The sequence below is a fragment of the Stigmatopora argus genome, chromosome 8 (genome assembly GCF_051989625.1).
Source record: "Stigmatopora argus isolate UIUO_Sarg chromosome 8, RoL_Sarg_1.0, whole genome shotgun sequence".
Lineage (NCBI taxonomy): Eukaryota > Metazoa > Chordata > Actinopteri > Syngnathiformes > Syngnathidae > Stigmatopora > Stigmatopora argus.
The window spans coordinates 5,425,199-5,438,978 of NC_135394.1; the positions used below are offsets into that span (position 1 = coordinate 5,425,199).

General features: G+C 36.8%; 1 protein-coding gene across 2 annotated transcripts in view; it reads right to left on the reverse strand.

The window, feature by feature from the left end:
- Positions 1 to 854: 854 nt before the first annotated feature.
- Positions 855 to 13,780, reverse strand: part of homer3b (homer scaffold protein 3b) — a 35,108-nt gene continuing 22,182 nt past the window's right edge. For both annotated transcript variants that reach the window (XM_077607551.1, XM_077607552.1), the window contains 4 exons: positions 11,567 to 11,723; positions 8,312 to 8,422; positions 6,285 to 6,365; positions 855 to 3,776 (listed from right to left, as the gene is read on the reverse strand). In XM_077607551.1, coding sequence (XP_077463677.1) covers positions 3,591 to 3,776; positions 6,285 to 6,365; positions 8,312 to 8,422; positions 11,567 to 11,723 — 535 coding nt within the window. In that variant the 3' untranslated portion in view covers positions 855 to 3,590. The remainder of the gene's footprint in view (positions 3,777 to 6,284; positions 6,366 to 8,311; positions 8,423 to 11,566; positions 11,724 to 13,780) is intronic.

The following is a 13,780-nucleotide window of genomic DNA, read 5'->3' on the forward strand; positions in this document are numbered from 1 at the left end:
GTGGTGCATCTATTACAAGGGTGTCAAACTTGGTTTGGTTCATGGGCTGGACCATTTTAGATATAATTTGATTTTTTTTTTTTAATCTGATTAAAAGAAATGAATCAGAAGCCTTAAATATTCAGTTTTTATAGATCTAAAACAGTTTGAAAAAATTCGATCAAAATAAATTGATTTTTGAACTAAAAACAAAGAAAAAATGGATAAAAATTTCGATTATTGATTTAAAAGGGGGAAAATCAGGAAATTTAATATACATCTATATATATCATTTGAATTTGATCCTAAAACAAAGTCGGCACTCATGATTTACTTTCTCGGGCTGCACAAAATGATGCGGTGGGCCAGATTTGCCCCCTGGGTGACACCTGTGATTTAGTATATCCTTAGTTACTCGTATGGTTGCTAAAAAATACTTCTACATCTTTGCTAATCTTAGGAAACTATAGAGGGGAGTAAGTGATTTGGGCAGCTTTGTCCAGCTTAGATCATATTCAGAGGATGCACATATTGGTGAAAATATTGTTTGAAAATTTGATGATCATCCAATTTATTGTGACTGGGAGAGTCCCCAATCAAATTGGATTTGATGTTCTACTGCCATCAATGGTAGTGAAACACGATCACTTAATGCCATTTGACAGTGAATGAATTAAGGATCACAAAGATAAGGATATTCCAAAAATCAACAATATATTTTGTACCATTTTTATATGTATATTTACACTGTCCAGCATCAGCAAAAACAAGCCAAGAAAATGACAACCAAGATAGCTCAATTCATCACGTATCAAAAATGGTGGGAAGTTAGTGGACTGTGACAGGAGTGCCCATCGACCATTACCAAGAACAGATGTGTTAAAGCATGAGTTTAATTCAATACCTTTACAAATATAAGCAATTCAATCACATAATACAAACATTTTCAAATTCAATCATGAGAAATTGGCATCGTGACCTCTGTTTCTTTACCAAGACGGAGGGAAAAATATTTAATTGAATGCAATGTATACAAATAGAATAATAATGCAATTATCACAAGCAAACACTATTCTACCTTTTATTTTGATAGTGGTTTCTAAATTCCAGTTAAATAGTGATACTGTTTTATGGCAACAATTCACACAAAAAGGTGTTTAAAAAACTTGACCGCACATTTGTTATTTCCTATCTTGTTTTGCCACTTAATCGTAATGTGACCATGACATCCACAGATTAGTAAAAAAAATGAGGTGGCGTCCACCTGGTGGATCAAATCAACCTGTGAAATGATGTTCAGAAGAAATTTCTATATAAAGTTTGTTACATATCACCAATCAAACAACTTATTCAGTACCCTTGACAGCAATGTATTTCCAATTTAAACTGTGAAGCAAATGATTATGCCATCACCAAACAATGAACCCTCCCTCACTGCATTGTCAATCCATAAAACAACTCTTATAAGTGTAGTATGTATTCTAAGGAATGTCTAATGTATTAATAATTGGCCCAAAAAGAAATGGAACATTTTCTTTTTAAGGTACTGGTTCATGAGAATGAGGACTTTTGTGGAATGTAATTGTACACGTTTTTTTCCCTGTTCTGGAGTATTTTTGTTGTTGTTTTTAGATTACACGATGAACAAATGTCTCAATAAAAGTGTCATAATCATGCAAACAAATAAAAAATAAAATACATGCCTTGCCTTTTATTTTCACCCTCAAAAACTGTGAAAAACAAATTATATAAACCATAAACATTATTGGTAATTCAACAAGCTTACAAGTGGCTGCTAAAATCAGATAAAGCTGACTTGGCTGAAATGATTGCAGTTTTTAATGAGGCAGATGCCCACAAGATGTTACGGGTAAATTAATATTCTGACCAGTACAGCCAAGAGGCAAAGTAATATACACCTTGTCCACTAAACAATTTAATCATAAAATAAGGTGAAATTCTAGGTTTTGCAATACCTCTGTTTCTAATCACATTTAAAGTAAGTTTAACACAAGATCTGCTAGGATTTCCTGCACCTATTTGTACCCAGTTGAAGTTAAAATAAAGACTACGGTGCATTATTAGGTAGAAAGCAAAACTTGTAATGTTGTGCATCAATTTCACAATGCTGACAAGGAATTGAGTTCAGTACCCATTTAGTAAAATACTGCAGTTGTGCTTTTTCTTTTGATCAGTCAAGTTGTGCGAATACTACTCACATATTTCACAAAGTTTCACATTACTCAGTACTGCAGAGTCTTGTGAGGAGTGTGCTGCTGAAATGAATCATTGCAATACTGACATGTAAACAAAATCAAACTTGGCACAAGCATGAATACAGTGCAAGGTGCAGAGACGAGAAAGTGAAGCTGCCATCCTTGTGCAACTTAGCAACAACTTCATCGCGGCCGAGAGCAACGCTATTGATCTACATGAATAATGGAGGACGTGAAGAGAAGAAGAAGAGAGGAAACAAAGCGAGGGAATAATGTAGATTGGTGTCACGTGGACGGATCGGGGTGCTTGGTGAGAGTCTGGCTCCTGAGGGTCCAGGACAAATCGTGGACGGCTGACTTGTAATCGGGCTTTTTATCTCTATTTGTCCTTTTGTTGACATTGTGCCCATCGAGTGCATTTTCCACGGTCATGGAGGATTATGATAATATTATGGAAGAGGATTAGGGCCACCGAAGACAAAAAAAGGTGGCCAAGATTCTGATTTTATAGTCAGACTTCTGAGATTAACGTCAGAATTCGGAGAAAAAAAGTCAATAATAAGAGGAAAAGGTCAGCAATCTGAGGAAAATGTCAAAATCATGAGATAAAAAAAGACCAAAATTCTGATAATGTTGTCAGAGTTTTGAGAAATAATTCAGAATTGAAAAAAGTCCAAATTTAGAGGAAAAAAAATCAGAATTCTGAGGGAAAAGTCAGAAATCGGAGAAAAAGTCAGAATTGTGAGGAAAAAAACAGTCAGAATTCTGAGAAAAAACTGTCAGAATTTTGAGGGAAAATCAGAAATCTGAGGAAAAAGTCAAAATCATGAGATAAAAAAAGCCAGAAATCTGAGGAAAAAGTCAAAATCATGAGAAAAAAAGTCAGAATTATGCTAAAAAAAGACCAAATCCTGACTTTAAGTTCAGAATTATAAATCAATGCTGGAAAAATTGAGTGATGATCACTAAATTCACATAAACAAATGTTATTGTTCTTCAAAACTAAAATTGTAAGACACCTGGGATTTCTTCAAAACAACAACCAATGCCATGTAGTTGCTGCAATTGGCTATTTTTTCTGCCAAAATCTCAACTTCTTTGTTTTTATGTAGACGAAATTAGATATATACAGCTGGCGTTATGATCGAACTCTGTTCCAAATAGCAGTGATTGGTGTTATGGCACTAAATGTTTGATTGTTGCTTGTTTGTCTGCTATAAATTTGTTTGAATATGTATTACAGATACTGTCTTCAGTGCATTTTTCCAATGAGAGGTTTCTCATGCATGCCTTAATCTTAAGAAAATGTAAACTTCTCTATCAGTATAAGCCAAACGAGTTCAGAGTAGTGAAAATGTGTATTGACTGTGGAGATACAAACGGCTGTAATTGGGACTACTTATCGACCAGGTTTGCCAGACTTTGTCTCAAGTCACTCAAGTCGCAGATTTTCACATCGAGGGCCTCGAGGAAACTTCGGACTTCCACCTCGGCCTTTTCACGTTCTTCCCTGCTGGAGTTCAGCGTCTTTTCAGTGCTTCTGATTTGACCCTCCAGCTCGACATTTCGTCTTTCAATGTCCTGCAAACAAGCCTTAGTTAAACACCTGCTGACTAGAGACTTGCCCTATTTGTAAAAATATAGTTCTAAAACAATGTCTGATATTTCTTTCATTCATGGTGAAATGCCCTTTCTTCATAGTTGGTACGGAATATCAGCTTTCTCCAATCATTGTCCACACTATATAATGTGTAAATGAAATTGTGTTGACTTTAGTAATGTATTTGCTTTTCCTTGACACACTTGTACCACGACATTTGTCCAGGACAAAATAATGAATATCTCTAGTCTCTAGTCTCAAGTGCAATGAATTGTATTGAGACAGACAAGTTTAGTTTCAACCTGAACCAGTTGTTGCCTTTCTGCTTTAAAGTCAGAACTCTTGCCTTCTTATTTCCCATCTTGTGAAATTTTACTCAAATTATTCCTGGCTATTTTCTGTCCATCTGTTTATAAGATGTAAATTTGCACTTGTGCTCTTTATGAGGACGATTGAGTGGTAAATTCTCAAAGAAGAGGCAAGTTGAAAAGATGATGCATGAACATAAAAACTGCATACCTGTAAACCTCTGCCGATAACTGCCCTTATAAATGATTATGATTACCCTTACAAACCCCCAAAAAACCTTACAAACACCGTACGACTCGTACGGTGTTTTATATATATATATATATATACATTGCTGTTAACATGAATATGAATATGTTCAGGGCCTGCGTGGGTTTTTTCTGGGTACTCCGGTTTCCTCCCACATTCCAAAGTGATGCATGGTAGGCTGATTGGACACTTTAAATTTCCCCTAGGCACGAGTGTAAGCGTGAATAGTTGTTACTCTCTTTGTGCCCTGCGATTGGCTGGCCAACGATTCAGGGTGTCCCCCGCCTCAGGCCCGAAGTCAGCTGGGATAGGCTCCAGCACCCCCCGCGACCCTAGTGAGGATAAAGCGGTTCAGAAAATGAGATGAGATGATGGTACAGCTGGCAGCACACTGCAATTCCCCATTGTACCAGTAGAGATCAGCAGTATCCAAAAAAAGCAAACAACCTTTAAAGAAAAGTGATGAAATTGAAAGAAAACTTAATGTACCTGCAAACCGTTAAAGGAATTATAATGTTTTTAATCAATTGCATCCTAGAAGAAAGAATAATGTTTAACAAATTGAAACATAAAGGATTGGATTTGTTTGCTTTTAAATAGTGGAGGAACATCAACAAAGAGCAATATTTCCAATGCTAATTGCTGTGTGCAGCCATTTTTGAATGCCAGAAGTGTGTATCGTAGCCAATCAAATGCGTGTATTACAGATAGTTTGCATTGTTCATGATGTCAGACACTCAAAATGTCCTAGAAGGGTGTCAGACTTGGGTTGGTTCGCGGGCCGCTTTAACGTCAACTTGATTTCACGTGGGCCGGACCATTTTATATATAATATTTAGATATTTTTGTTATATATAAATTGATTAAAAGAACTGGATTAAAAGCCCTGAATATTCCGTTTTTTATAGATCTAAAACAATGTTTATTTTAGCTTTTTTAAAATATATTTTTAGATTTTACAAAATGATTTTTAAACTCAAAACACAGACCAAATGGATTAAAAAATTACAATTATTGATTTAAAAGGGGGAAAATCAGGAAATTTAATATACATCTATACTCTTCATTTTAATTTGATCCTAAAACAGAAAGTCGGCACTCATGATATACTTTCCCGGGCCACACAAAATGATGCAGCGGGCCAGATTTGGCCCCCGGGCCGCCACTTTGACACGTGTCCTAAGATATTGATATCGCAATATTATTTTTACATGAAAGTTGTCCCATTTAAAGTTGCACATACACTGTGTTGACAGTTTGAGTCTATCAGTGTCTACGCCTGAACGCTAAAAGTACCTGCTAAATTTGTTCACAAAATCTGAATATTTGTAATTATTTCATAAGACTGTGCAGCTGCCCTTTGATTCGCTTTCACAGCCAATACATACTTATAGATGAAGGCAATTCATTCGGCATTTTTATTTGATTCATGGACCAAAATATTTAACGCCGCAGCCTTCTCTGCCATTCTGACATGCTGTCCGTAAGTTATACCTCACCCACAAAAGGACTTCGGTGTATCTGATTTGACATTTGTTTCAAAATGTCAGGACCAATAAGTTTGCCGTTTTCAGTGTTTAAACATTCTTTTCTCTGTTATCATAGTTCTAAGTAAATCGCGACTGGCATATATATATATATATATATATATATATATATATATATATATATATATATATATATATATATATATATATATATATATATATTTCTGTTTCTAGAGCAACCATCACCAGGTCATTTGTACTAAAAAACAATCACATACGAGGAGAACACACGGAAAACCGGTTGAAGCTTTTAGTCAGAACAATTAACAATGGTACCCAATTTAGTCGTTGAAAAGAAATGTATTCGTCCTCATTATTCTGCACAAGTTGTTAACCGCAATGTGATGCAGCTTGGGAAAAAATGGGGGATAGAAACAACTTTACCTGGAGTCTCTCTATGGCCTCTTCTCTTTCCCTCTCTAGCTCCTTCACATCACATCTCTTGCTCTGCAGACTGTGTATTTCCTATAAATGGTTACATCAAAAATGTCACAAGGGAGCCCTTACTGTGAATATTAGAGAGAAAGTTGTTATTTTAAGCAAAACAACAACACAATTACTTTTGTCACGTCTTAAAGTAGTATGGTCCTGTGGGATTTTGGACTGTGTTTATCTGTTTTGACAGACATTGTAATGTTAACCACAAAAGCAACAACTCGAAGGGAATCTCTTACTGTAATTTCATTGTCAATTGTTGTTTTATTTGAAGTAAAAGAAATCTGTGTTTGCAACATATTTGCACTTCTGTAAAACGCAAGGCTGACATTTTCTAATGTTGAGAATCATTTATTATTTTGGTTTCTGTTTTAAATATGGAGTGATAAGATGTAATGTTTCGATACAAATACTGCATACTTGCCGAGAACTCTCTGTTTCTAATGTCATGTTACACTTGAATATTATGAGGAAAAAATGGAAGTGTCAATGTTTTGGCACATCAGCACCAGTAAGGGCGGGCCGTGTAAAGAAAAAAATGTGCCAAACCAAGCGAGTGGCCCTGACAGGACAAGAGCAAAGTCATAACAATAACATTTGTCTCACTGCCTCGTCTGTGTTTTCTTTTTTCCCCCCATCAATAATTACATGAGGTCTCTAAACATGGCTTGCACACTGAGATGCGTTTGTGAATTTAGAAAATAATTTGTTAACATTATATCTCACTTTTTAAAAATACAACAAAAAAATCCTTCGAATATTTCCAAAAGTTTGCACGGATTTGAACTTGACGCGGTTAAAATCAAGACCCGAGCTATCCTGCCACACATTTTTTTTGTGGTCCGCTTTTAAATTCTCGACCAAATCCATGAAAATGTATTCAACAATAGTATTCCCAGTACAATTGAATCTGATATCAAAATACAAATCCCCAGAAATATTTTGTGATTGAGTCATCTGTGTTAAGCCATTGATGTTGAAAATGAAAGCATCAACCCTGATCAGGATCTTCGTTCAAACAACGGATTCCCTTCACTTCCAAGTTTTTCAGTTTTCCACTGCGTCATTTGTTTCCCATGGGCACTGAAAAGCGATTCTCTCTGACTTGATTGAAATAGACATTTAAGCAAGATACTCCCAAGCAATGTTCCCTCTAATTTTTTGTTTGTCTGGGCAGAAAGACAACCTCCCTGAGCACATCATCATCATCATTGCTCGCTATGGGCACACACCAGTATCACACCTGTCTTAAGCAGGTGTATGTCTACTACACATAAATGATTTAGTCATAATAAAATGTAATGATTAATATCTATGAATGGGCGGCCCGGCGGATGAGTGGTTCGCGCGTCGGCCTCACAGCTAAAAAAAAAAGGGGATTTTATTTTGTGCGCTCCATATGATTTGCTGTGCGCAGAGAAGACGAGAGTAGTGCGCAATTGCGCACGCGCGCAGCTTAGAGGGAACATGGCTCCCAAGATGTCGCTCTTGTCATTATTCTTACAATGTCTATCACATTATCTAAGAAAGGTCTTTAAACATGCAGTTGCAACTAAATTACCTCAGGCCGCTTTAAGGTGTAGAAAATTACAGTTGGTCGAAACTTTCTCAATGAAGCCAAATTAGGATAATGAGCAGAATTGGATGTGCGGCTACAGAGTGGATTGTGTCTTATATTTTACCTGGTCTTTGGCACTAAGCAGGGCTTCCAGCTCTTCCAGTGAGCGGCTAAGCTCCTGATTGAAATAGACATTTAAGCAAGATACTCCCAAGATGTCGCTCTTGTCATTATTCTTACAATGTCTATCACATTATCTAAGAAAGGTCTTTAAACATGCAGTTGCAACTAAAGTACCTCAGGCCGCTATAAGATGTAGAAAATTACAGTTGGTCGAAACTTTCTCATTAAAGCCAAATTTTGATAATGGGCAGAAATGGATGTGCAGCTACAGAGTGGATTGTGTCTTATATTTTACCTGGTCTTTGGCACTAAGCAGGGCTTCCAGCTCTTCCAGTGAGCGGCTAAGCTCCTCTTTATCAGCGTGAGCAGCAGCAGGATGGCCAAGCTGTGCCTCCAACTCTGCCACCTAGAAGATAACAGATATTTAATAGAATCTCACATTTCATCATTAGGATATTGATCACAAAAAGATGGGTGCACGATTACTGTGTTCTTGTCGGTTCATTATTTAACAATTACTTGCTCTATTTGCGAGTACGCTGAGGATAAAGTCAACCCAATGTTTCTAAGTACAGGTAGCATCCATTTGATAGTATTTTTCATGAGCCCAATGCCATACAGTCAACAAAGTCCCCTAATTAGTGAGGTGCTTAATTTGTCCTCATCTAAATATAGCTGCTGTTGTGATGCAATTTATAAGCAATGTCAAACTAAACAAAGCACTGCATCAAATACGACTTTCGTTTTTTCTGTCGTAAAATCTGTTGCCGTTAGTAAATCTGATTACCGAATTAGAAATTAGGTTAGAGATCATCATCCATCAAGCTATAGAATTGATCTCATTATGGTGATTATCCACTGAGGGGCTTTGAGGAGGTTTATCAAGCCTAATGAATGGTGTCATTTACAAATGACAGATGGCAGCTCACGTCCTGTTATCAGCAGCCTGCCTACACACCTACAGATTGTTTATATACAAAATGGATTTTACGAAAAGAGAAAATTTGGAACAGTCACGCTTTACCATCATCCAGAACATCACTGAAGACTACAGCAATATATTCCATACGGTATATGAATCATGCATACTCTCTTGATCCATTCTGCCCCTTGTTGTCTGACTGGCAGTAGTCACGGCAATGAAACATCAAAATTGACATAAAGAACACTTATGTAAGATGCTTTCCTTATCTAACTTACTTCCAATTTTTCAACATATTTTTTGAAAAGTCAGAAAGGTGAGCTTTGGTGTTATTTAACAACTAATTCAATTCTATGGTTTGCACTTATCCGTCACGGCTCAGTGAGCACAAAGCCGAATGGAGCATTGAATTCCCATCTGAATAAGTTTACCAATAAAACACAGCATTGTAACGATATTGAATATTGTATATAAATTACTGGTTTACTTACGGTTCACGTACTTACAGCAATTACATGAAAAGTGAATGAATCTTTCCAATCTGATATGAAGTATTTTCTCTATGTTCTGTGAATTAATAATCCCATTTGTTTAGTCACCTACAGAAAATGGAGCTGATGCGAAACTTTGCAAAGCAAGTTGTTAAATCACTGTACAAAATTCTGCACTGTAATTGTAAAAAGCTTTCCAACAGGCTTACATTGATATGATCGCCCATATACCATTGCGATTCAAAATTTGAGGGTGACTCTTGTCTTGTTTTAATTTCCCTAAATTGGTGATGCATGAAATGCCTATGTAATTATTTGCTTCAGCACGTGGCTAATGAATAGAGTGGTGTCTGGAATTGTAACGTCCATGCGAAAAAGGATCCTGTCATATTTTGAAAAATCACTATTTCAAATTTCACGCTTATACTCCGAACTTGGCAGAAAAGCCATGCAGATCTTTGTTTTTGTTTTTGACGATCTCCCCAAAGCTCCCTCTTTCTCTGAACTCCACAGGGAGCACTGTGATTGCTATCAAACTGACAGTCAACAAGGAGAATAGGGAAAAAAAAGAATGGACACTTAAGACTTGACTAAATGCATCAAGCTGACAAGCACGAGTTCGTATCAATATAGTGTGGAGCAGTTTCAGAATACGACAAGCTAAAAATCACAATAATCAAAACAATAAATATAAAATAATCATCTCTCACTGTCAATCAAAATTCAAATGTACCCTTTAAAAGAAATATCTTCTCCACAGTGTCTAAACTGAAACTCATTTGATGGTGCCATGACATAACATACCATATGACAAATTGTAATGTACAAAAAATGTACTTGCCACTTCTATGCAGAACATTGAAACATATGTGACAAGGGATTTAGAAGGATCCCTGAAGTCCTAACAGTAATTCATCATGTTCCTCTAAGTGGGACAGAGAGGATAGGGAAGGTGGACAGTATCGATGTCTGCCCTCCACTTTGCCAAACCCTGGAGGCCTGCTCTAGTTCCAGCCACCTGGTTGACTTTGCGGTAGAAAATGCCAATGTGTGTCTCTATTTGGGGATAACATTCACCTGGACTCTTGCTAATGGAATAAGCTGTTGCGTGGGGGAAGAAAAGGGGGGAGTGTTTTATAAGGAGGATAGGTTTTTGACAAAGGTCAGTTGCTGCACCAAATTGTTTAGTCACCTTGAAAATGATTGTTTTGATTGATCTAGGCCAAGGGTGTCGGACTCGGGTTGGTACACGGGCCGCATTAACGTCAACTCGATTTCATGTGGGCCGGACCATTTTAGAAATAATATTTATAATATATATTTTTTTATTTGTTTTTTTTTTATAAATGGATTAAAAGAACTGGATTAAAAGCCCCAAATATTCCGTTTGTTCAGATCTAAAACAACGTTTATTTGAGCTTTTTTTTCCAAGTAAGGGAAAGTTTAATCATTTGTTTTTCATTGTGAAAGGAAACCATTTTTCTTTTATGTTCCATATTAAAGTGGAAAACACAAAATATTTGTATATATTTTTAGATTTTACAAATTGATTTTTGAACTAAAAACCCATAGAAAAAAAATGGATTAAAAAGTTCAATTATTGATTTAAATGGGGGAAAATCAGGATATTTAATATACATCTATATCTATAATTTTAATTTTATCCTAAAACAGAAAGTCGCCACTCATGATTTACTTTCCCGGGCCACACAAAATGATGCGGCGGGCCAGATTTGGCCCCTGGGCCACCACTTTAACACCTGTGATCTAGGCCATATAACTTGCGCATTGAATTAAACATGAAATACAGATCCTACAATTCTCACGAGACCCTGTCAAAAGAAATAATTCCACCTCTCCACATGCTTATGAACAAGCGAAGCAACTCTTGGCAAAATGCATTGCAGTTGCAACATGTCAGCTCCTTCAAATGCACAATGCATGTTTAAGAGAGATGAGGAATTTCATGAACTGTACTTTTTTGCCATCGTCAATAGCATCAGCAGTCAGAAGTCAGTTGTAAAGATTTTTTGTTGTGTCTATTCCTTTGCAATAACTAAAACTGTACCAAGAAAACACAAATCCCTGCTACTTTCAAATCTGGTTAAGGGCTACTAAAGCTTTGCAATTGACCCACCTGCTCTCGAAGTCGGTCCGTTTCCTCCTGGTATTCATCCAACTGTTGCTTCCATTGCTCCACACTCCCGTTGGCCTCCTGCAGTGCTGCCACAAGCTTGGAGTTACTGTCCTGTAAGGTGAAAAGTTCTGCCTCCAGATTGATTTCACACATGGACCTAGGTGGCAAGAAGTTTTTATTTTACTTTCAGATGACTTCAATTTTCATTTTAGGGTGAAATAATAAAATGCACGTGCCAGCACTGAGCATAACATTAAGGTATTCTAATGAAGTTCTAATGAGTTTGTGATATCAACTTGAACAAAGCCAAATGATGAAATATTGCAAGTTGAGTTGCACATTCACTGTTAGCTAGCTCAATAACTGGAACTGACAAATGTGTAGCTTGTCACTGCTAAATCATTAATTGTGTCTAGTTATGGTAAAGGGAAAGAAACTGTAGCACGATACAGTGGTACCTCGACCTACGATCAGCTCTACCTATGACATGCTCAAGGTACTATGAAAATTTTGATCGAATAATTCGCCCTAGATACGATCAAAATTTTGAGATGCAACCAAGCCAGGTGGCCATGACATGAGAGGCTGTTTATCATTGTAGTGCACTGTCTTTTTTTGCCGCATCTCTTTCGTGTATAACAGATATCTACGAGCACTGAACGATTTATTCAGACGCGTTTCTCCTACGCATCGACCAGGAAACGCACAATGCGCATGTGCGGGCAAAAAGAGGGCTTTCTGGGTAATGAAGTATACTCGTGCACAGAACACCGATAGCCAATGGCACCCTTTCTCAGAATAAAACTTCATTACCCACAATCAATACGTGTGTAGGCTGCTATCCCTTCCTTAGCCTGTTAGCTCCCGCGATCGCTCATTCAAGACTACTTCTTGTTGGCAAGTGGTTGTGCGTTATCCTATTGTGAGGACATTTGTGTACATCATTTTCGGAATATTTTGAAGGGAATACAACAGCAAACAGCCCATCGATAGCGAACGTGAGAGTGGAGGCGTGGCAAACAGCTAACCCGCCCAGAACGAAGGTAAAAAAATGAAAACAAAATTAGAATTCAGTTTTGTGTGAAGTTACATTAAACGTATGTTTGAGTGTGTCTGTATATATTAATCCAAGTTAATTTAAATTTGTTTGTTCCGTTACGAGTGCGTTGTCGTGGAAAGTCCCCCCGAAACCCCAACCCACCCCCTCTGTGCGCCTCTCTCTCCCGTCGGCGAAATCCGCCCAATTTTAGTTATATTAAACACATTTTATTACTATTAAACCACTAGTTCAGTGTTACTTTGTTAATAGATGGCAAATTAGAAGAAATAAAACATTTTTTCCAATCCAATATCCTGTTTTTGGTGTTTTTTCAGAGGGTTGGAACGAATTAATTTGTTCTTAGTTCATTTCAATGGGAAACGTTCGCTCGAGTTACGAAAAGCTTGACATACGATCTCAGTCCCAGAACGGATTAAGATTGTATGTCGAGGTACCACTGTAGTTTCATGTACGGTATTTTACGGACTATAAGTTGCGCCTATGGGGCAGCAGTATATCTGTTAAATTAATAGTAAAATATGGAACAGCAGAGACAATACGCAAAGGTGGGCCCAGCCACACTATGAAACAAGTACGACTTAGTCTGGAAAATACTGAATCCTAAACATAAAGTTGAAGCCTGGAAGTGCAAATTTACACAACGGTGAATAATAAAAATTAAATTAAGCATGGCTACCTCTATGGGCAAAAAGATCCAATGTCTTAAACGTTATAATCCTTTTTTACAATTATGTCTTCAAAATGTCACTAGCATATAATTAAGACAAAATAGCTTATATCCATTCTAGTATATAATTGCTGCAGAATGTACCTGAAGTGCTACTAAACGCACAATAAAGCTTTGTGCAGTATACCTGTAAAATGAAACCAGTAATTTCTCTTAGTATACTTACAAGTGTTACTGACCTTGTCTTTTTTGGTCATATTGCATTTGCATTTTTTTTAAGAGTGGCTTTAACAAAAATAAATAAATCCGTATTAACACTGTGGGGAGAACAAATGGAAAAAAAGGGCAAGAAACTGTAGTAATAACAGTTTAATGTAGTTTCTTAACCATAAAGCTGAGGCCTGGATGATCTATCAGTTTTTATTGAAACAAAAAAACTGATCTGAATTAGATTATGGCCGATAGTCACCATGAAGTGATATGTTGG